This window comes from Aegilops tauschii, chromosome 2 (genome assembly GCF_002575655.3).
Source record: "Aegilops tauschii subsp. strangulata cultivar AL8/78 chromosome 2, Aet v6.0, whole genome shotgun sequence".
NCBI lineage: Eukaryota > Viridiplantae > Streptophyta > Magnoliopsida > Poales > Poaceae > Aegilops > Aegilops tauschii.
The window spans coordinates 479,550,487-479,570,776 of record NC_053036.3 but is presented as its reverse complement, the minus strand read 5'-3'; the positions used below and the strand labels follow the sequence as shown (position 1 = coordinate 479,570,776).

At 47.9% G+C, this 20,290-nt stretch overlaps 2 protein-coding genes and 1 non-coding gene across 3 annotated transcripts; all 3 read left to right on the top strand.

The window, feature by feature from the left end:
- The first annotated feature begins 1,569 nt into the window (after positions 1 to 1,569).
- Positions 1,570 to 10,801, top strand: LOC109764345 (probable sphingolipid transporter spinster homolog 2). Its single transcript, XM_020323184.4, has 16 exons — positions 1,570 to 2,544; positions 3,589 to 3,717; positions 3,983 to 4,084; positions 4,290 to 4,394; positions 4,483 to 4,558; positions 5,575 to 5,649; positions 5,783 to 5,885; positions 6,119 to 6,187; positions 6,809 to 6,884; positions 7,144 to 7,241; positions 7,900 to 7,976; positions 8,182 to 8,295; positions 9,075 to 9,194; positions 9,530 to 9,658; positions 10,101 to 10,179; positions 10,469 to 10,801. The coding sequence occupies exons 1-16, from the start codon at positions 2,183 to 2,185 to the stop codon at positions 10,591 to 10,593; spliced, it is 1,839 nt and encodes a 612-aa protein (XP_020178773.1). The 5' UTR covers positions 1,570 to 2,182; the 3' UTR covers positions 10,594 to 10,801.
- A 1,562-nt stretch (positions 10,802 to 12,363) lies between these two features.
- Positions 12,364 to 13,554, top strand: LOC109764353 (uncharacterized). The gene has a single exon (XM_020323193.4). The coding sequence runs from the start codon at positions 12,462 to 12,464 to the stop codon at positions 13,077 to 13,079; it is 618 nt and encodes a 205-aa protein (XP_020178782.1). The 5' UTR covers positions 12,364 to 12,461; the 3' UTR covers positions 13,080 to 13,554.
- A 6,419-nt stretch (positions 13,555 to 19,973) lies between these two features.
- Positions 19,974 to 20,046, top strand: TRNAF-GAA (transfer RNA phenylalanine (anticodon GAA)). The gene has a single exon. It is a non-coding gene; the product is annotated as a tRNA-Phe (tRNA).
- Positions 20,047 to 20,290: the final 244 nt, after the last annotated feature.

Sequence of the window (20,290 nt, the reverse complement as noted above, 5' to 3'; positions counted from 1 at the left end):
CGGCTCCGTCTTGGGCTTGACGAAGCGCGGAGGAGCCGACGAGGAGGCGCGTCGGCCGCCCTCGTTGATGACGATGCCGGCGCTGCGAGTGCGCCGGCCGAGCGGCGTCTCCGCCGCGGGCTCGGCCTTGACGCCGGTGCTGGAAGTATGCCGTCCACGCCGCTTGGTTGTCGGCGGCGTACTCGGGGAGGGCGAGCTGGGCGTCGGTGAGGGAGGCGCGCACGACCTCGACCTCGTCGGCGAAGTAGGAGGGTTTCGCCACGGCGTCGGGCAACGGGGGAATGGGCACTCCCCCGTTGCTGAGCCTCCACCTCGTCGGCCCGGCGCGCATGTCCGGCGGCGCCGGGATGTTCGCCTGGAACAGGAGCCAAGACTCCTGTTCGCGGAGCGAGCGGCGGCCGAAGCCGTTGGCCGCCGCCTCATCTCCGGAGAAACGCTCGGCCATCGGGAGAGGGAGGGCTCGACGGCGGCGCTCGGGAGAGGGAGGGCTCGGCGGCGGCTCTCGGGAGAGGTAGAGCTCGGCGGCTAGGGCTAGGGCTGGTGTGGCCAGAGGCGAGGGAGGCCACCGGCTTATATAGCCGCGCCGCGCCCGTGTGTACGCGTGCGAGGGAGGGGAGGCGTCGGCGCGCCACCCCGTGACGCGCCGCCCGTGAGGAATCAATGGTAAGGCTGTCCGGAGGCAGCCTTGCCATTGATTCCCCGCGGGAAACCGAGGCGTTGGGGGAAGACGACGCGTGGTGTCGCTGATGCGGCGGGCCCGCGGCTCTTTCGCGCCAAAATCGGTTGCCCCGGCGGCCCCGAGCGCCCCCCAGCGTGCCGGGTTCGGCCTGGGTCCGCCGGCGCTAATTTCGGCCCAAGCCGGCGAAAATCGGGCTGCGAAAAATTCGCCTGGGAAGGCCTTTCTGGGACGCGGTTGGAGATGCTGCTCGCCTACGAAGTGATGGAGCAAAAAAGTTTCTGAAGCGAAATATTGTAAACAAATGGATGCGATACGTGAAAGACGGGGATGCTGCTCGCCTACTGAATCAGAAAGCGAGCAAAGGCAATATCCAAACGGTGGAGCTGCCGTCACGTGCAATGTGAATGCGATTGAATGTGGAACAGAAGATGGTGGCGCGCCGTTGGAGTGGAGGGGACGAATGATCAGGGATCAGGGTGGGGCGCCTCGACCCAACAGCTAATCTCCGCCTGTCGCTGGTCCAAGACGAAGAAGATCACACGCATGAGGATAAACTAACGCCCGGAGAAGGAGAAAAGGCGGCATTCGCAAGACAGAGGAGCGCCCCACCACGAGTGTGAATTGGCAGATGCCTTTGTGAGCCGGGCCCATGGATGCATGATCAGCGCAGCAAGCCTTCATCATTGTGAGACTGACGGTGCTCACTCGCAGGCGCCTAGCGGGGAGGGGGGTAAAACCGTCAAAACGAAGAACCTGCAGCAGCCTGGGAGAAAACGATTCTCGCTGTCTTGCACGCACGCACTGCACCAAAATTCGATGGATGGATGGATGGAGACCAACTGCGCCTGTGCGCAAAGTAAAGAATTGTCCGTCCGTCCGTCGTATATCCCGGCGGAAAAAGCGATCTCCCAAATGTAGGTCACCAACCACGGCTACTTTGCAGGACCGAGCATTGAAGGGCATCTCAGATGGAGATACCGAAGCCAGTCCAGATAGATAAACCCGTCCATGAGCCAGGTCCACGGTCCGCCGCTCTCCTGCCCCACCCCTCCACCACCGCCTGTCGCCCCCTTTCCCCGCACCACCACCGCGCCCGGCGTCCAGATCACGGCGCCGGGGAAGAAGAAGAAGAAGAAGTACAGCCGCGGTGCACGGGGAACAGGGAAGAAGTAGATAGAGGAGAGGAGAGGAGAGAATCTCCCACCACCCAGCAGCAAAGCAACCCAGGACAGACGTTGCGTCGTCGCCACAAACATCTTCACCGAATATCCATCGACCCGCCCGCCAGCCACCAGCCTTTACTGTTAAACCAACGGCCCGCCCCGTATTATCCGGTTTCCCGTTCTCGCACGAGTAATACTACTGTCGACACAGACTGTTTATAAACCCCATCCCGTCCATGGGATAGATATTTGGGAAGGAATCCCGGTAGGCCACGATTTCTCTCCCCGGCCGAAAACCGATCGCGAGTCAAACTCCGGGCGCATATATTTTTTGTAGTATATGGGCGGATCAGACGCAGCCCCAGCCGCAAGGGACGACGCCCAGGTCGTGGTGGTTGTGGGATCCCCCGTCGACGGCTCCCCCGCCCCCGCCCCCTCCGACCCGCCTCTCGCTGCCTCCGCGCCGGCCTCCACGCCACCGGCTCCGGCCCCGGCTGCGGCGGAGGCGGAAGCTAAGCGGGACCTCCCGGCGGCTGCTGCTGCTGCTCCGGCCGAGAATTTAGCGGTGGAAGGTAAGCAGGTGGAGGCGGCGTCGGCGGCGCAGGCCATGGCGGTCACCGTGGTGCGGGACATCGAGGCGGGACCCGAAGCCAGCACCAGCGGCTTCGCGGAGGAGAAGCCTTCCTGGTTCACCCCTAAGAGGTACTACAGTACTACTACTGCTACTAACCCGGGGCATAGCGAGATTGAACTGCAGCGTTGGCTTCGTAGTAGATTTGAACTGTTCGGTTGCACCGGTTTTTCCCTCTGCGGACCTCTGGGACGGGTTTGATATCGAATTGGGGCGATTTGGCTGTTTGTTTTGAAAATTCTGGGTTATCGCGAGCTCCAATTGAGCTGCCATTGCGTTGATTTGAGCTGCGAGCCTTCAGCGATGCCAGGTTGAGGTCAGATGGGAGCGCGCTAGGAGATTTGGCCAGTTTGTTACGCTTGATAACAAATCATTGCTCATACTACTAACAATCATTAGTGATATATGTGCTGTATGATTCCATCTCCTTAACCGAAATTTCTCTTGAATCTCTGTTTGTTCCTTTCGTGACTTCTGGTTTTAGTATTTGTCCGTTTCTCTATGTTGGCTTGCTTTAGTGCCGTGGACCTGCGTTTTGTACTAGTTTGGCGTTGGCGTGATGCAGTTTGTTCCCGTTTGTAGTGGTCTTAAAACCGTTTGTGCGCGCGTGGGCGTTATTTGGTAACAGTGGCCCAAGCCTTTTTTCTGGCGAGATAGTCTCTAACTCTTTTGATATGCATTGAAAATTGCACAGTAGATTTGTTCTCAATTTCGACAAGATAGAGTGGTGATTTGGCTGTTATCCTGTTGTTTGGCACAGTTTATCTTGTTAGTATATCATGTGCTCACTGTGGCTCTGATTTTTTCCCAAAGTTTTGGCCCTCTTCATTGCGACATTTAGCGGAACTGGAGGACATGGTGATGCAATGTCAATAATTCCACGTTGTGTGGGTCTTGAGTTCAAAACTTGTTATTTTGCAGACTGCAGTAGCAGTTTACTGCATGTGTGCTCAGTATCCCGTGGGCATTACCATTATCTGAATTTAGCCAATAATTTCATGTCAGAAGCTGTAATTTATGCAGATTAAATTAGCATGCCATACTGTCAGGTTTTGTGTTCTCACTGTAGAGTCCATTTATGCAGTGGTTGAGTTAATTACTTTTAATGGTTGCAGATTACTTGTGATGTTCTGCATAATCAACATGCTAAATTATGTTGACCGGGGAGTAATAGCAAGTAATGGTGTCAATGGCAGCCGTGGCAGTTGTTCTGGTGGCACATGCTCATCAGGTTCTGGAATTCAGTAAGTCCCGCCAGAAACTTTTCTACAAAATGCGACATTTCTTTGAACTTAATACACTTGCTGCATGTCTTAGCTACTATAAGCGAGAGCTTAGATCAGGAGAAATGCTCATATAATTTAGTTCGTTACAAATTGCAAGTTACCAAGCTGTGCTACATCCCTTTTCCAAATTAAATTGTTGTACAGTGCCATTATACACAATTCCCGTCTTCTTTTCCACATTATAATTTTCTTCTTTCTCTATCTCATGCCATGTTGTCTGCAGGGGTGATTTCAATCTGAGCAATTTTGAAGATGGTGTGTTGTCCTCAGCATTTATGGTAGGGTTGTTGGTGGCTTCCCCGATATTTGCGTCATTGGCAAAAATGTTAGTATCTTATGGCCCTTTTTTGATGTACTATAACTTTATTTCTATATATTGCTCATTGCAGTAGGAAAAGATATTATGGATGGACACATATTCTTCAAATAACAATACAGACTACAGACTAACATTGTTTTAATATGGTTTGGCGCAAGCCTTTAAGGGTGCTATTTTTCTGCATGTGATAGATTTCCCCCCCTCCTTGCAGTCACAATCCTTTCAGGCTTATTGGCGTCGGATTGTTAGTCTGGACTATTGCAACAGCTGGCTGTGGGTGCTCGTTTGATTTCTGGTCAATTACTATATGTCGCATGTAAGTACTTCCTATATGTTAATGATCTGTGTATTTTTTTAATAAAACTCTACTAATCATGTGATCTATTCCACAACATGTTAATTAGGTTAGTTGGTGTTGGTGAAGCTTCGTTTATAAGTCTCGCAGCTCCTTTCATTGATGACAATGCACCAGCAGCACAGGTCCTGTTAATCTTGTGATGCCTTTAGATTTCTAACACTGTTTTCTGTGTATATGTGAACATATCTTGTGTTTGCTTGGCTTTGTTTCTATACCCAAGTCCCATCATGAAGCAACATTCTTCTGGAAATAATCTACATCTTTGCACATGTATTATGTTTATGACGTTTCAAGGATATGAATGATCTTTCTCTGAATCATTATATGTCACAACAGAAGGAGCAAACTGTCAAACCCATGTCATTGAGGCAAAATTCTACAGGGCATTCAAAATGTGTTAATCAATACAGTACATAAATACCATGTAATCCAGAATTGTAATGGATCACTCATCCGGTAATTGCTTTCAGAGCCTGAGCTCATATACTCCCGCATGAACATTTTTCTAAAAAAAATAGCAAAAAATAATCTGAATTTGTTTGGTACCAAAGATGCTCGAGTATTCTAGGTGCGCGCAAAATTTCGTTAAGAAATGCCATCCATGGTGCTCTGGACAAAAAATAAATAAAATCGGTGCTCCAAAGAAACAAATAGGCAATTTGTAGCACTGTTTTCTTCCCCTTTTGGTCCAGAGCACCACAGATGTCATTTGTTCACAAAATTCTGCACACAACTATAGAACACTAAAGTGCCAAAAGTATCTGAATTTTTTGCTTTTTAGCACCATGGATGTCATTTGTTCATGAAATTGTGCACACACTATAGAACATTAAAGTGCCAAAAAATATCGAAATTTTCTGCTTTTCTCTTCAAATTTATTGTTCATGCGGAGTAGAAATGCCGTCCTCATCACTCATCTCTGTATTGAGCTGATTAGCTTAGGCTAAAAAATTCTTCAGCAGTTGCTTCTAGTTCTTAAATCAGGTGAATGAATTGTTCCTTGAATAATGCATACATTCATGAATCATGATGTTATGTAGTTTAATGTTTGCTTAGGAGGTTTGGTTACATAGTACTGTTTTTTTTCTCGTGTCTTATGTTAGTCAACAACTAACATTGCTGCTAATTATGTTACCAGAAAACTGCATGGCTTGCTATGTTCTACATGTGTATACCCACTGGGATAGCACTGGGTTATGTTTATGGTGGGTTGGTAAGTGTTATATATGCTACACTTTTCTTCTTTCTTGCTTCTTGGTTTTGCCTCAAGTTATATGGGTTGAGAAACAGGTGCATTACCAGTGTAACTTGACCTTGTATTGTTCAAAATGTTAAAATCTCATCAGGTTGGAGGTCATCTGCACTGGCGTGCTGCTTTCTGGGGAGAGTCAATTTTGATGCTTCCTTTTGTCATTCTGGGCTTTGTGATAAAGCCACTAGAGCTCAAAGGTGTGACTTTGTTTTACTCCCTCTGTCCCATAATATAAGTTTTTATTACAACCATTATACTCATATAATGGTTGTAATAACATCTTATATCATGGGATGGAGGGAGGGAGTGAGTATGTATTGTTTTGCGTATCAGTGTAGATAACACTACTAATTTCTATTTCGGTATTCTGGCACCCTGACTTTCTTCCATTTGTTTTCTCTTTCTTTTGGGATGGTGATTTGTTTACCAGGATTTACTCACAACAAAAAGACAAAAGAGTATGGTCCAATGCTCAGTCCGGAGCTTCAAGATGAGACAAGTATGTCCCTTTGCTCTTTACTTAGTTTGTTTGACGTTGTTACACCATCTTTGCCTTTAAAGAGTGCTTGAATACTCCCTTGAAAGGTTAAATTCATAATTTGCTCCATTCAGTTATCAGGTGAAAAGCACTTCAGAAAACATCTTCCAAATTAAATTCCTTTTCGCGACTTCTATCTCTCTGCGTGTTATGCTAAAATTTTGGGTTACAGGGCTACTACTTTTGTGATGAGTTGAACCGTGATAATATGCTTGACATTCTATGCTCCTAAGGATCTTAAGCATTTTCAATAGGAAAACAACTAAGGGCAAAACTGATGATTTGCTTAGCCTTCTGAATTATTTCGACCTCCCCTTGTATTCGAAATGCACAAAAGCAGCGGACTTTATTTTAGGGAAGAAAATAGTATGACTAACTTGCAATCATGTATCCTAGATGACCTTGTTCATTTGCTTTAGGGCTTATTCATCAAAGGCTACTTTCATTGACATTTCTGGATACAGCATCGTACTGAATTGAATTTGCCTCCTCCTGGCTGCTGGGGTGTGTAACTTCACAGAAGCTCAAGCGCCAGTAAACACCACCTTGTTCAATTGCTCATTTCCCTTCCAACTATTCCAGGTAATAATGGAATAAAGCAGGGTGTTCCTGCTATAGTTGAGGGCCTTGCAGAAAAGCTTCCAGAAAAGTCTTCCCTGTAAGCACCTCCTTTGTGTTTTTTCTTTGCTAGTTCGATCAGTGCCTTGATTTTATATCTTCATACAGTGTTGTTTCTCTCCTTTTCTTACCTTACCGGAATACACAGCACCTTTTCCTTGTTGATGATCTAGGTAAAAGTGAATGATGTTGTAGTTACTTAACTGATGTGCTAACCTATTCAAATAGATTAAGTTTAGTAGCTTACTTGCATTAACCTAGTACAAAATCGTTTGAATATTCACATTTTCATCATGCAGCTCCAGTTTCGGGAAGAAAGTTATGATTGAAATCCATCATTTTGGGAAAGATATGAAAGAATTGCTACAAGAGCGAGTCTATGTTGTCAATGTTGCAGGTCAGATCTTCTTTCACATGTTATGCAATTATTTGAACTCTATTATGCTAGATGCTTCTTTTTTATACTTAACATGAGGTTTTTAAATGCTAAACTCAGCTGTGTTCAGTGCTATACTTCATCCTTGATGTTAGACAAGTAGATCTTCCATATATGTCTGCATTTAAATATAGTTGATGAAACAACATGTACTCTGATCCACTGTTGTTTTCTCGCTCAAGTTAAGCACAATTGGTTCAACTTTTGTGGCAGATTCCACATAAAATGTTACTGTTAATCCATAGGTTAAAAAGGCCTGTCATATTAGTCACATCCTTGCCGATTTGCTGCCAAAATTTGTTGTCATTTGTGTCCTGATTCCTAATTCTGCAACATAACTGTTGTCCTGCAAAAACAATCAAGTGCCCGGACAAAAACATTTTCTAAACAAATCTTGGCTCTGGCTATAGATTCTTCATTCAGCACTCAAATATTTGGGCAATAAGGTTCTCTTGTGGTACATTGCTTCAAATGAATCTTTATAATTAGTAACACATGTCTTTCACGTCCAAATTCGGAGTATGATTGATACTTCTGAAATTCATTTCATTTGCAACTCTTTTTTGCGAAGTATAGTCTTCTGTTTGTAACTGCGGTAAATTTAATTGGGCAATTCCAGGTTACATCTTCTACAACTTTGTCATTGGTGCCTATTCCTATTGGGGCCCCAAGGCTGGTCAGGATATCTACCACATGGTAATTCCTTGTAGTCTGTTTTTCCGATGCATAGGGCCATATTTGTTGATTTTTATTTGAGCATTGATTATTATTTAGTTACCTGTATGAAAGTCCTGGTCTTCTGCTTTAGTGTAGCCTAGACCTACCACAATATTTATATTATCACACTTCAATACATTGCCATTTCACTGGATAACCTTTCATGCTGAACTTGTCATACCAGGCCAGTGCAGATCTAATGTTTGGCGGAATAACAATAGTGTGTGGAATATTTGGAACCCTTGCAGGGGGTTTCATCCTTGACAAGATAGACTCTACAATTTCCAATGCTTTCAAGGTAAGAAAAAAATTACAATCTCATATTTGCATTTGTTTGCCTTCTAACTGGAGTATTTTTTTAAGAAAAAAGAACCCAGCTTTTTTGTCCGATTTTAAGGTATGTTCTCAAATAGCTTGGGTGTGTGGTTATTCTATTAGCAAGAATAACTGATTCTAGGCTACTGACCTCCAGGCAATGATAAGAACCATCATCTTAAGTTGATGATTTTACGTTTGTTTTTAATAACTGATTCTAGGCTACTGACCTCCAGATGATTTATTTTTTTTGCTAACGACATGCAATCACTAGTTAATGTGTTGTTCTTTTTGGGCATGTGCCTAGGATTAGTTCTTATCATTGCCTGTTGCCTTATTTGTTCTTTAGCAGAATGACACTAGACCATTAAGTAGGCATGCCCAAATTTTCTTTTTTACTCCCTCCGTTCCTAAATATAAGTCTTTCTAGAGATATCAACAAGTGACTACATACGGAGCAAAAATGAGTGAATCTACACTCTAAAATATGTCTATATACATCCGTATGTGATAGTTCATTTGAAATCACTAAAAAGACTTGTATACTAGCCAGCATGATGTTGAACATGGGTGTGTTATACTCATGTCTACTGAGTAGTACTCCCTCTGTATACTTTTAAAAGACGTTTTAGATCACTACTTCGGGAGCACATGCCAGTCAGGAAGCTGGAGCAATGAAGCTAAAGGAATCTGTGTATGCTGGTTACTACTGTATTAATTATGTAATTCTTACTTCAATCGACATGGTTTCTTTTCTTGTAGCTTCTTTCTGGCGCAACTTTCCTAGGGGCGATATTTTGTTTCGGTGCCTTTTGTTTCAAGAGCCTTTATGGATTCATACCCTTTTTTTCAGTGGGGGAGCTCTTGGTTTTTGCAACTCAGGTAAATACTTCCTTCGCTTAACTATTTTCACAACACTTAACATTCTGACTCCTAGTACGTGGCTGTGCTATGAAACTATTGTTGCTAATTTAGGAACACAAAGAAACGTAAAGTCTTATTTTATTATGTTTATTATCTTGGTTCTCTCTTTTGAAAATCTTTACATTGGAAGTTAGTCTAGTTGCTGTACAGGTATTGGATGTAAAACGGACAATGTTTTTAAACAACTTGCTTCTATTTGTATGTACTTGTCATGCTGCTAAGCATTTCAATATGTTGTAAATGCACTATGCCTAGTTAAATTCTTCACATATACTTATCCTTTGAACCTACAGGCTCCAGTAAACTACATATGCCTTCATTCTGTGAAACCAAGTTTGCGGCCATTATCAATGGCTATGTCTACTGTTTCAATCCATATATTGGGTGATGTGCCTTCTTCACCCATTGTTGGGTTTATTCAGGTACTTGTTCTTGTGCTTGTTCGCAATGAATCATAGGCAAAGAATTACTTGCTCAGCAACTTAATTGCCCATGTTCTCTGTATGTAATCAGGTTCATTGTTTTCATGTACGGAGTAAATGAGATTACCCTCATATGCAAATATTTTGTTATGTTGATGTCTCAATGCCTGTCATAATGGATTGCTTTGTATATGTAAATACTCCTCTGTATTAAAATATAAGATGTTTTTTGGTCTAGTTTTAGACAAAAAAAGGTCTTATATTTTGATAAGGAGGGAGTATATTGTGTCCTCTTATCACTCTATTAGTGCCCTAGCAGATGTTGATGCATCATGGCTATAGCATTTTAGTTGCATCCAACACCACTTGGATGGTGATGCTTTTCAGTATTGTTGCATTGTGAGTCTTACATTGTGCTTTTACTGTTGGAACTTTGATGCAGGACAAAATCCATAACTGGAGAACAACGGCGCTTTTGTTGACATCCATCCTCATTGGTGCATTTGTATGTTGGTTTTGCGGTATGTTCTCTTAGTATAGTAATTATAAAACTTCATATAATCTCTGGGCAGTATCTCATGTTTTCACTTGCTGATTAAAAGGATTGTACTGTTTCAACTTCTCGAGACTACTTCATGTTTGGAAGTCACGTGCAAGCATGATTTCAAACCATACCAAATCACTACCATGCCCTAATGTGTAGATTGAATATGCTTATCCTAAAATAAATTTAAACTTGCCTTGCAGTAATGCATTTTAGTGTGTATTTGTGATAATTGGCTGAAGCTGGGACATATTTACTCTCTGCAGGCATATTTTTGCACAGTGTTGATCGTTTCAATGAGGAGAGCGAACATGGTGTTCCTGCCACTGAGAGATCAAACCTCAGGCCGTTGCTTGATGATGGAAACGATGAAGCGCGCACTTCACAATGATCAGTGAGGTCATCAAGCAAGATGTCTTTTTCTTTCTTAGCTGGATTATTTCGGCCGTGCCAGCAAACATGTGAAATGTAAATTTGCATGTCCGTTGGCTGTACCTGTACATAAATCATTTGCCCTCTTGGTCTTCTTGGCTTTTGTGTACAGACCGCAGATACTGCAACAGAGTATGTACCAATGGAATAACTTGGTTGATTAGAAAGGGTGGGTAATGTTTGCACATGTCAACAAAGTTTCCTCCGAATTAGTCGGATCTGAAGCTAGAATTGCGTGTCCGGTCTCTACTTATCTAGTGGTCGCCAAAACAGATCATGTGGATGGATCTCTCTCATCTACTCCGTATTTTCTGAGGTACAGTAGTTCTTCCTTCGAAACGCGAGGTTATTGGAAGTAGCAAGTGTACATGATAAATTTCTTCAGTTACAAGACGGTACTAAATGCACATGGGATTGAGCGCCCAGGGTTTATGGTCCCAATCATTCTCCATGCTGCTCGTACATCTGGTAGGTCATCAGAATAAAAGGAACGGGCGCCCAACTGCCGACTGGAACGGCGATGTACGCTGCACAAGGAAGAGGAAAAGAGGGTTGTAGCGCGATCATGACCCGGAACAACCAATGTGGTCCAGGCTGGGCGCAACAGCAACATGTCGCCTCTGGCGAGCCGTCAATCCCCCCGATGATCCAGTTGCTCAGCCGCGGCTCCACCACACATGTAGGCGAGCAGCGCCCTGCAATCCAACTACTACATGAATCGTTGCTAGCCGCCGCTACCACTCTCAGCGCTTCATGGACAATCGCCCTCCGTCTGCATCGCACCATCGTAACCTGGCCTTTTGTTTGAAAATGACTCGTAGAAATCTGTTTATCAGTCTCGCTGAATATCGGCTGAAAATGACCTGATCCGTAGCTGGGTCTCCATCAGACCATCCCCATTTCCAGGGTAACAGCATCCATGCAAGTCTTTTTTTTTTCCTTTCTTTGCACACGGACGGTTTGCATGAGCTAGGCATGACAAATGACAATTGAGAGGGCCTACCCGAAGCCAATGGAATGCAATGCGAATGCGAATGCGGCATGACAATTTTTTTTGTAAACCTCGAAAGTTCTTCTATGCAGATCAATGCTACAGGCTTGAGCAAGGTGAGGTGAGATAATAGAGCCGTCCATAGAGAGGAGAGAGCTACCGGACGAAGACCCCATGTGGCCTGCCCCCCAATGCCTACAGTGCACAGTGCTCCTGCTGCAGTGCTCCATGCCTGTCCCTGCACGGCTGCAGTGCTCCTGTCCTCTGCACTGCACTGCACTTCAGACTTCTTGAGCCGAGTGCCCAAGTGCTACATTCAGGTTTTCAGGGTCAGACTTCAGATACCTCCATCTGTTTACGTACTTCCCAATAATTGCATATGGAGCTCCCCAAAAGCTGAAACCTCATGTTCAAACCCGCAAAAAAACCGGCCACCTCATGTTCAAGCTGGACTCATAATTTTCGTCACAATTACTTGTAAATTATTTTTCATCAGAGAGACATGTGTAACCAACAACTTCATACGTGCATTTTCGACATAGTCAGCGTATTTTCCTCATGCAGAGTCGAACACGTAAAGCAGCTTCATATGTGCATTTTTTTCTGACATGCACACTCAGAAATGTGTATGACTTTGTGATACATACTTGTGACGTATCAGAGCCAGAGGGCCTAAAAAGAATATACAAAGAAAATGCACATGAAACTCCAGCCCTTTATAAATTTGCACCCCACAGGGCCAGGGACCAAGCGGACAAGGCCCTATCCATCCATCCCCATCACCTCCCCACACACATCTGTGCGCCACCCGAACCAAAGCTCAGCCACCAGCAGCCATGGCATCTCGCGACGCCGCCACCTTCCAGCTCTACCGGCCCATGGCAATGCCGACGGCGACGCCCATGTCCCAGACGATGGCAATGCCCGGCTTCTCGTCGGCCGAGGCCGCGGACGACGCCGTGGTGGCGGTGCCGGTGCCGGCGCCGAGAAAGGCCGGCGCGGCCAAGGGCGCCAAGGACCGGCACAGCAAGGTAAACGGGCGCGGGCGGCGCGTGCGCATGCCGATCGTGTGCGCGGCGCGCGTGTTCCAGCTCACCCGCGAGCTGGGGCTCAAGTCGGACGGGCAGACCGTGGAGTGGCTGCTCCGGCAGGCCGAGCCGTCCATCCTGGCCGCCACCGGCTCCGGCACCACCCCGGCCGTCTTCTCCTGCTCCTCGGCGCCCTCCGCCGCCGCCGTCTCCCTCCTCGGGAAGCGGCCGCGCGAGGAGCACGAGCACGAGGCGGCGCCGTCCTTCTGGGAGGCGCTGCAGGCCCGGCCCGTGCCCTGGGGCCTCTCCCCGTCGCTGGAGGCGCAGGCGTACGCGTCGTCGGTGGCGCAGGGGCACCACCACCACCTGAACCTGCTCTCCGCGCTCTCCGGCGCCTCCAGGCGGCCAGAGGAGGAGTCCCGGTGACCGCCGGCCCGCGCCTGTCTACGTGATCGCATGCGCTGACCTGCCCGTGCCCTGCTGCCTAATTCTTGGAGCCAAGCCAGCCAGGTGTTCCTGCTTGCTTGCTGCTGTGTGGTGTGGCTTGCCCTACGTACTTTCGCATTTTCTTTACCGCCCTTTCTCCTTTGCGTGCATCGTGTGTTTTCTTTTGCGTGGTTTTTGGTCTGGGAAGAAAGAATTAATCGAGAATCTGAGCAGCATCAGAGATTCCAAGGTAGCAACTGTAGATACAAGCCTGCTAGATCTTACCACCACTCCATCTCGTCGGATTTGTGATTGTGCTTGTCACTAGTTGTTACAACAGTGTATTACGCCACTGCCACTCCCTGCTGTCTGTGACGAGACGATTGATCTATCTAACACAGTGCCACTCTTGTACCACTCGATTGTTGTTTTGCTTCAATGGAAGTCCCTCTATCTGTGGGAAACGTTTTGCCGATGCAAAGGCTCTGGTGTGGTGTGGTGTGTGATTGGCATCTGCGGTAACCGTCCAACAATGATGGAACTAAATGACCCATTTGGCGCACCTCCATCACATTACGTACATGGCAGGGCTGCGCTTTGCTGCGAGACAATGATTTAGATTGATGTTTAGTAGATTTACTTTAATCGTGGGTTCGCTTTTATCTCTGCAATACTGCTGCTGCTGGGGCAAAAGCTGCGGCTGCCGCTGCTGCTCTGCAACGGCCTCTGCCACTTTGCCCTGATGAAAGGCTCCGGCTGTTTTCTCCGGCCATTATTGGTGCCAAGCTGTAGGCCATTTGGCTGAAAGTGAGCTGCCCTACCTCACCTGACGGAATGCAGATCTCTGCACTCTGTCTGCACCCCCAACGGTTTACGTCGCCATGCTCGCAGATATTAAGTGCTCCATGTAAATTTCAAAAAAGAAGAGAGAAAAATAGCGCTCCACGTTACAGAATACAGTTAGTGTATCCAGCATTCGACGCGGAGCATATTTTTGCTGCGGTTCGAGAGGCATGCTTTGCTCTGTGAGACTGTGACTGTGACCGCCGGTTGCACCAACCTGCCTGTCCTTCGCGTCCGGGCTGATTGGTGGCGGCCAGCTGCGTGCTCTGATGGGCTGATCTGAGGTCTCTGGACTGGATGGATATGCCCGGTGACTTAGAGCAACTCCAACACGCCGATCCGGGCGCGCCTATTTGGCTCGGCACGGACTAAAAAGTCGGCCCAATGCATCGACCCAAACGGACGCGAGTCCGTTTTTGTCCGACTGCCGATCCATTCCCGACCCAATTTCGAGTCTGATTTGTGTCGGCGCGGACACGCTCCTATTCCTCTCCTTGGCCCGCTAGTCGGTGACACATTGGTCATCCTCTTCCACCCATATCAACAACAAGCCCTCGCCCGCCCCACCCCGTCGCCACTGCCGCCCATTTCCGGTGCCTCTGCCGGCAACCCGTGTCGACACACCTCCCCCCGTCGCCGCCACCTCCCACGTCACCGCCACCATCGCCTCACCATCAGGCCACCGCAACTTCTCACCCCCTCCCAGTCCGACGTCGCCGCGAGCAGGAAGCCGCCTCCCCGCCCCCGACCAGCTCCTTCGTCCGACACCGCCCGCTGTCCTGACGCCGGCACGCTCGTCTGACGCCGCCAGGCCAGCCACCTGGTCCAGGGGAGGCGCGCATCTCTTCGCCGGCCAGCTTCTTCGTCGATGCCCGCAAGTTGTTCGACAGTTTGTCTCAAGGTATAAAATGGACTCTGCCGACGAGTTCTTTTTTCACAATTTCCTGTGCGACTCTGATGATTCCTCGTCCGATGAGGAGGAGGAGATGTTGGCTGCCATGTTAGTCATGACCACCTTAATAGGCAGCGCCCGTTGTTCCGGGGCTCGATCCCGGGCCATATTCCGACGTTGAATCGCAACCGAGAGAGCGACCATTTCCTTCTTTGGAAGGACTACTTTGCCACAACCAACCTGTTGTTCAAACATCAGAATCCCCGTCGGTGTTTGCGTATGGCTAGGCATCTTTTCAACCATATTAGAGAGGGGGTGGTCGGATACGATAATTATTTCGAGTGCAAAGAGGATGCCCTTGGAAAGATTGGCTTCTAATCTTATCAGAAATGCACTGTAGCCATCCGGATGCTTGCATACGGAGTGCCTGGTGATCTCATTGATGAGTACGTTCGTATGAGCGAGTCTACATCCCTAGAGTCCATGTACAGGTTCTGCAAAGCTGTGATTGCCGTGTTTGGCCTGAGTACTTGAGAGAGACGACTGCTCAAGATACAGCCCACTTGTTGGAGATGAATGCCAGCAGGGGCTTCACAGGGATGCTTGGTAGCATAGACTGCATGCACTGGGAGTGAAAGAACTGTCCTTCTGCTTGGCAAGGGCAGTATAAGGGCCATGTCAGGGCTAGCACTATCATACTTGAGACCGTGGCCTCACAAGATCTCTGGATCTGTCACTCTTTCTTCGGCATGGCCGGATCGCACAATGATATCAATGTGCTTCAACGCTCGTCGGTGTTTGCAAGGCTTGCCGAAGGCAACAGCCCGCCAGTGAGTGTTACCATCAACGGCCACAACTACGACAAAGAAGTTGTGGGAGGTGATGACTGCTTGTGTGAGCATGCACAATATGATCATAGAGGACGAATGCCCGGAATGTATTTACGATCAAGGGTTTCAGTTTCAAGGTGAGAGTGTTGTGCGGCTTGTGCCTGAGCACGGAGGAGGAGCCGCAATGTTGCACAGTTCACCCAAATTCATCATGAAATGCGTGATTGGAAAACTCACATGCAGCTGCAAAATGATTTGATTGAGTATATGTGGGTTCATGTTGGCAACCAATAGATGTATCTTTTTTAAAATGTATTTGAGACAATTTAATTTTTATTCGGCTTGTAAAACTATGCTAAATTTATTTGGTTGCGAAACTATGCTATTTTTGTTTGCTTGTGAAACTATGCAAAATGTGTGTATATTTGTTCAAAAACGGCGGCAGACTGGCCACGCGGGTAAATATGGGTCGGCGCGTTGGACACACTGCTGACTCAAATTGTAAACAGGACGGACGTTGAGCGGGCGGCCAACTCAAACGGACAAAAAGTGACAAAATCACCATCCATTTGGGTCGGCATGTTAGAGTTGCTCTTACCGGTGTTTCTATTTTTGGATGGACTGGGGCTGGTGACTTGGTGTTGCCACTGTTGGGCTGTCCAACGTTTCTATTTCAGAATTTTGCCTTTCTGCGGATGTTCAAATTCAGGCCTGCGGAACCACCTTCAAGCTCACAACGGTTTACGGCCCTACGACCTCTTCGAGAAAGGATGATTTTTTTGCTGAGCTTCTCACGCACAAGCCGGTTGCTGGGGTCAAATGGGTAGTGATGGGCGATTTCAACCAAATTTACAAGGCAAGAGATAAAAACAAGCGTAATGTAAACCCGAGCCGCATAAGCCGCTTCCGAACAGCCCTAAATCTCTGCGAGCTTAGGGAGATCCATCTCCAGAACAGGCGCTTCACTTGGAGCAATGAACGACAAAATCCGACCCTCTGCAAGCTTGACTCCATTTTCTGCAATGACGAATGGGACATTCACATATCCTACATGCCTTGTCATCGTCCCTCTCAGACCACTGCCCACTTCTCCTAGCAGAGGACAGTGGACCACGGCGGCCGCGCACGTTCAAATTTGAAAATTTCTGGGCGTCCATCCCAGGTTTCCAAGATGTGGTGAAGGAGGCTTGGCATCATGATTCTGGGCATTTCGAGCCATGCCAGAACCTTTTCCACAAGCTTAAGAGGACTGGGGCTTGCTTGTCCAAATGGAGCAGGACACTTTTCTCCCAAGCCAAGATCCACTTTCGCGCAGCACTCATGGTCATCCCCAGACTTGACGTGGCCCAGGAGACAAGAGAGTTGTCGGCCGGAGAGATTGAGCTTCGGGCTAGGCTCAAGAGGAGGGTTATCGGCCTCGCGGTGATCGAGCGCTCAAGGGAAAAACAGTGCTCCAGAATAAGGAATTTAAAATAAGGGGACGCCAATACAAAGTTTTTCCACCTAAGGGTGAATGCGCGTAGAAGGAAAAATCACATTCACTGTCTCAAGCACAACAATGGCTGGATCACTGGACATTCTGAGAAAGAGGAGATCATATTTGAGCACTTCTCTAGTGCTTTGGGCAGGGATGGCAGGCAGGAGAAGGACTTCAACTGGGATAACTTCAATTTCCCCGACGTGGATTTGCACGAGCTTGGGAACCCTTTCTCGGAGGAGGAGGTGTATGCGGCCATGTGCCAAATTCCCAAAGATAAGGCCCCTGGTCCCGATGGGTTCACCGGGCTGTTCTTCAAGAGCTGTTGGGAAATAGTAAAAGACGATATCATGCGCGTTATACACTCTTTTGGGACTCTGCGGACTTCCAACATGCATTGGCTAAACTCAACAAATATTGTGCTTCTGCCGAAGAAGGATGGCGTGGAAGGAGTTGCTGATTATAGGCCCATTAGCCTCATCCACTTATAGCCAAGACGCTAGCGCTTCGTCTGGGACCCCACATGAACAACCTGGTCTCCAATGCCCAGAGCGCGTTTATTAAAAAACGAAGTATACATGACAACTACATGTACGCCCGCAACCTCGCTCGACGCCTCAACAAAAGCAAGACACCTTCCTTACTCTTCAAACTGGATATCTGCAAGGCTTTTGATTCCGTACGATGGGACTACATCCTGCAACTCCTGCAGCGGAGAGGTTTCCCGAGCATCTTTAGGGATTGGATTGCAGCGCTCCTGAGCACGTCCTCGTCTCGCGTCCTTCTGAACGGTGTGGCGGGTCCTCCTTTTTTGCATGGTCAGGGCTTTCGTCAGGGCGACCCGCTCTCACCCCTTTTGTTCGTCATTGCCATCGACCCGCTCCAACAGGTTCTCGACTTGGCCACCAGGCACGGGCTGCTTCACAAGATAAGGGGACGTGGTTATACCTTTCGGACCTCGCTCTACGCCGATGATGCAGCAGTTTTCATCAAGCCTATCAAGGAGGATGTGGACAACCTTGCTTCCATTCTGAAAGGTTTTGGGGAGGTCACGGGCCTCTGTACAAATGTCTCCAAAAGCTCAGTCGTCCCCATTCGTTGCCGAAACCTTAACCTTGACGCCATTCTTCATGGGCTCCCCGCAAAGAGAGCTTCCTTCCCGCTAAAATACCTGGGGCTGCCCTTGTCGGTGTGGCAGCTCAAACGTGCCGACTTTCAGTACTTGGAGGATCAGGTCGCAGGAAGGCTTGTACCTTGGGAAGGGAGATACATTGCAACTCCGGGCCGAGTGGTTTTGGTCAAATCGGTCCTGACCTCGCAGGTTGTCTTTACTGCTACTGCTCTTCCCGTCCCTAGGGGCACCCTGAACAACATCAGCAAGATTGAGCGAGCGTTCCTTTAGCCGGCCTCGCACAAGACTACTGGGGCCAAGTGTAAAGTCAATTGGGAGCGCGTCTGTAGACCCAAAGACCTGGGGGCCTTGGGGTCCTACACCTGGACAAGTTCTGCCGAGCGCTTCGTTTACGCTGGCTCTAGCTCGAATGGACCGCGCCAACGAGTTTGTGGGTTGGTCTGGGTAACATATGTGATGAGGAGGATAAACTCTTTTTCTATGCATGCACGACCATCACCATCGGCAACGGCGCCCGTGCGCCCTTCTGGGAGTCCCCTTGGCTAAACGGGTGCAAGCCCAAGGACATCGCCCCCCTGATCTTTGAGGCATCGTCTCGAAAGCAATGGAAGGTCAGGGAAGCTTTGCACAATGAAGTATGGATTAGCAAAATCAACTCTACGGCTGCGTTCTCTTTTGACCACCTGAGACAATTCCTGGGGTTCTGGATTTCCATCCACGCTATTAGTCTGGATGAGCATGCCGAAGACTCCATCATTTGGAAGCATACGGTCTCAGGAGAATACACCGCTTCCTCTGCGTATAATGCGCAATTTCTATCTATCACTCGCACAAACATGTGCAAGGTTGTTTGGAAGACCTGGGCGCCCCCGAACGTCAAATTTCTCGCGTGGCTTGCTCTACAAAACATGATTTGGACAGCTGACCGGTTGGCCAAGCGGGGGTGGCCAAACTGTGGCCCTTGTCCTCTTTGCCGCAGGGGCCTAGAAACTGTCGAGCACCTCTTCTTTGGCTGCCGCTACACGCTGAGGCTATGGGGCTTGGTGAAGGACTGGCTTCAGCTTGTGAGCTTGGACGTTGCAGTCTGGGCGAACTATAGGAGTATCAAGGACTGGTGGTTCGACATGGTCGCCACCCAGAGGATCCACGGAAGGGCGATGTCTTCCCTCACTATGCTAGTATGCAAGTCGATCTGGGACGAAAGAAACGCAAGGGTTTTTCGACGCAACTTTGCTCCTCCAACCATCCTTCTTCGCACCATCAAAAAAGCGGCGATTCTTTAGGCGACCGCGGGGGCGAAACATTTGGGCCACATTCTACCGGGAGGATAGTGCGGATGTGATATGCACCCCATGCTTGGGGCTTTTATTTTCTTGTCCTCTGTAACTTTGAAAGACCTATTCCCTCTCCTAATTAATGAATCGCCATTGCCAGCTTCTCGCTGGGTCTGGGGGAAGATCCGCAACATCTGTTGCTTTCGTGCACTGGTTTCTTCTTTTCTTTATTGAGCACAGTTCTGTGCAGTGTTGTGTGCCTGCTGCGGGACTTGCCGATGGGAGGTGAAATTAACGAAGAGCGCGCTGCTGTCCTAGTCCTACACATCCACTTGCCGCCTGCGTGACGAAGGAGACAGGAGTACTTAGAACAGCCGACGCGTACGCCTCTGTTTAGGACCAGGCATACCAGTATATTTACGTGCCTCAGGCACAGATTACAACAAGCGGGGATAGCTCAGTTGGGAGAGCGTCAGACTGAAGATCTGAAGGTCGCGTGTTCGATCCACGCTCACCGCATGCCTCTTTTTTTTTTCTTTTTTTTTTCATTTTTTTCATTTTTTTAATGAAGCCTCGACGCACACCGCAGGAGCAAATGACAACCCATATGATTGATTTTTTTTCTACAAGCGACTAGAATAATACAAGGGCCCAAGTGCAAGCAAACACTAATGATCCACAAATCTGTACACACGTAACAACTCGCTAGTTTATACAATTTGCATGCATTTAATCCCCAAATAAGCGTGTTTTAATCGGAAGC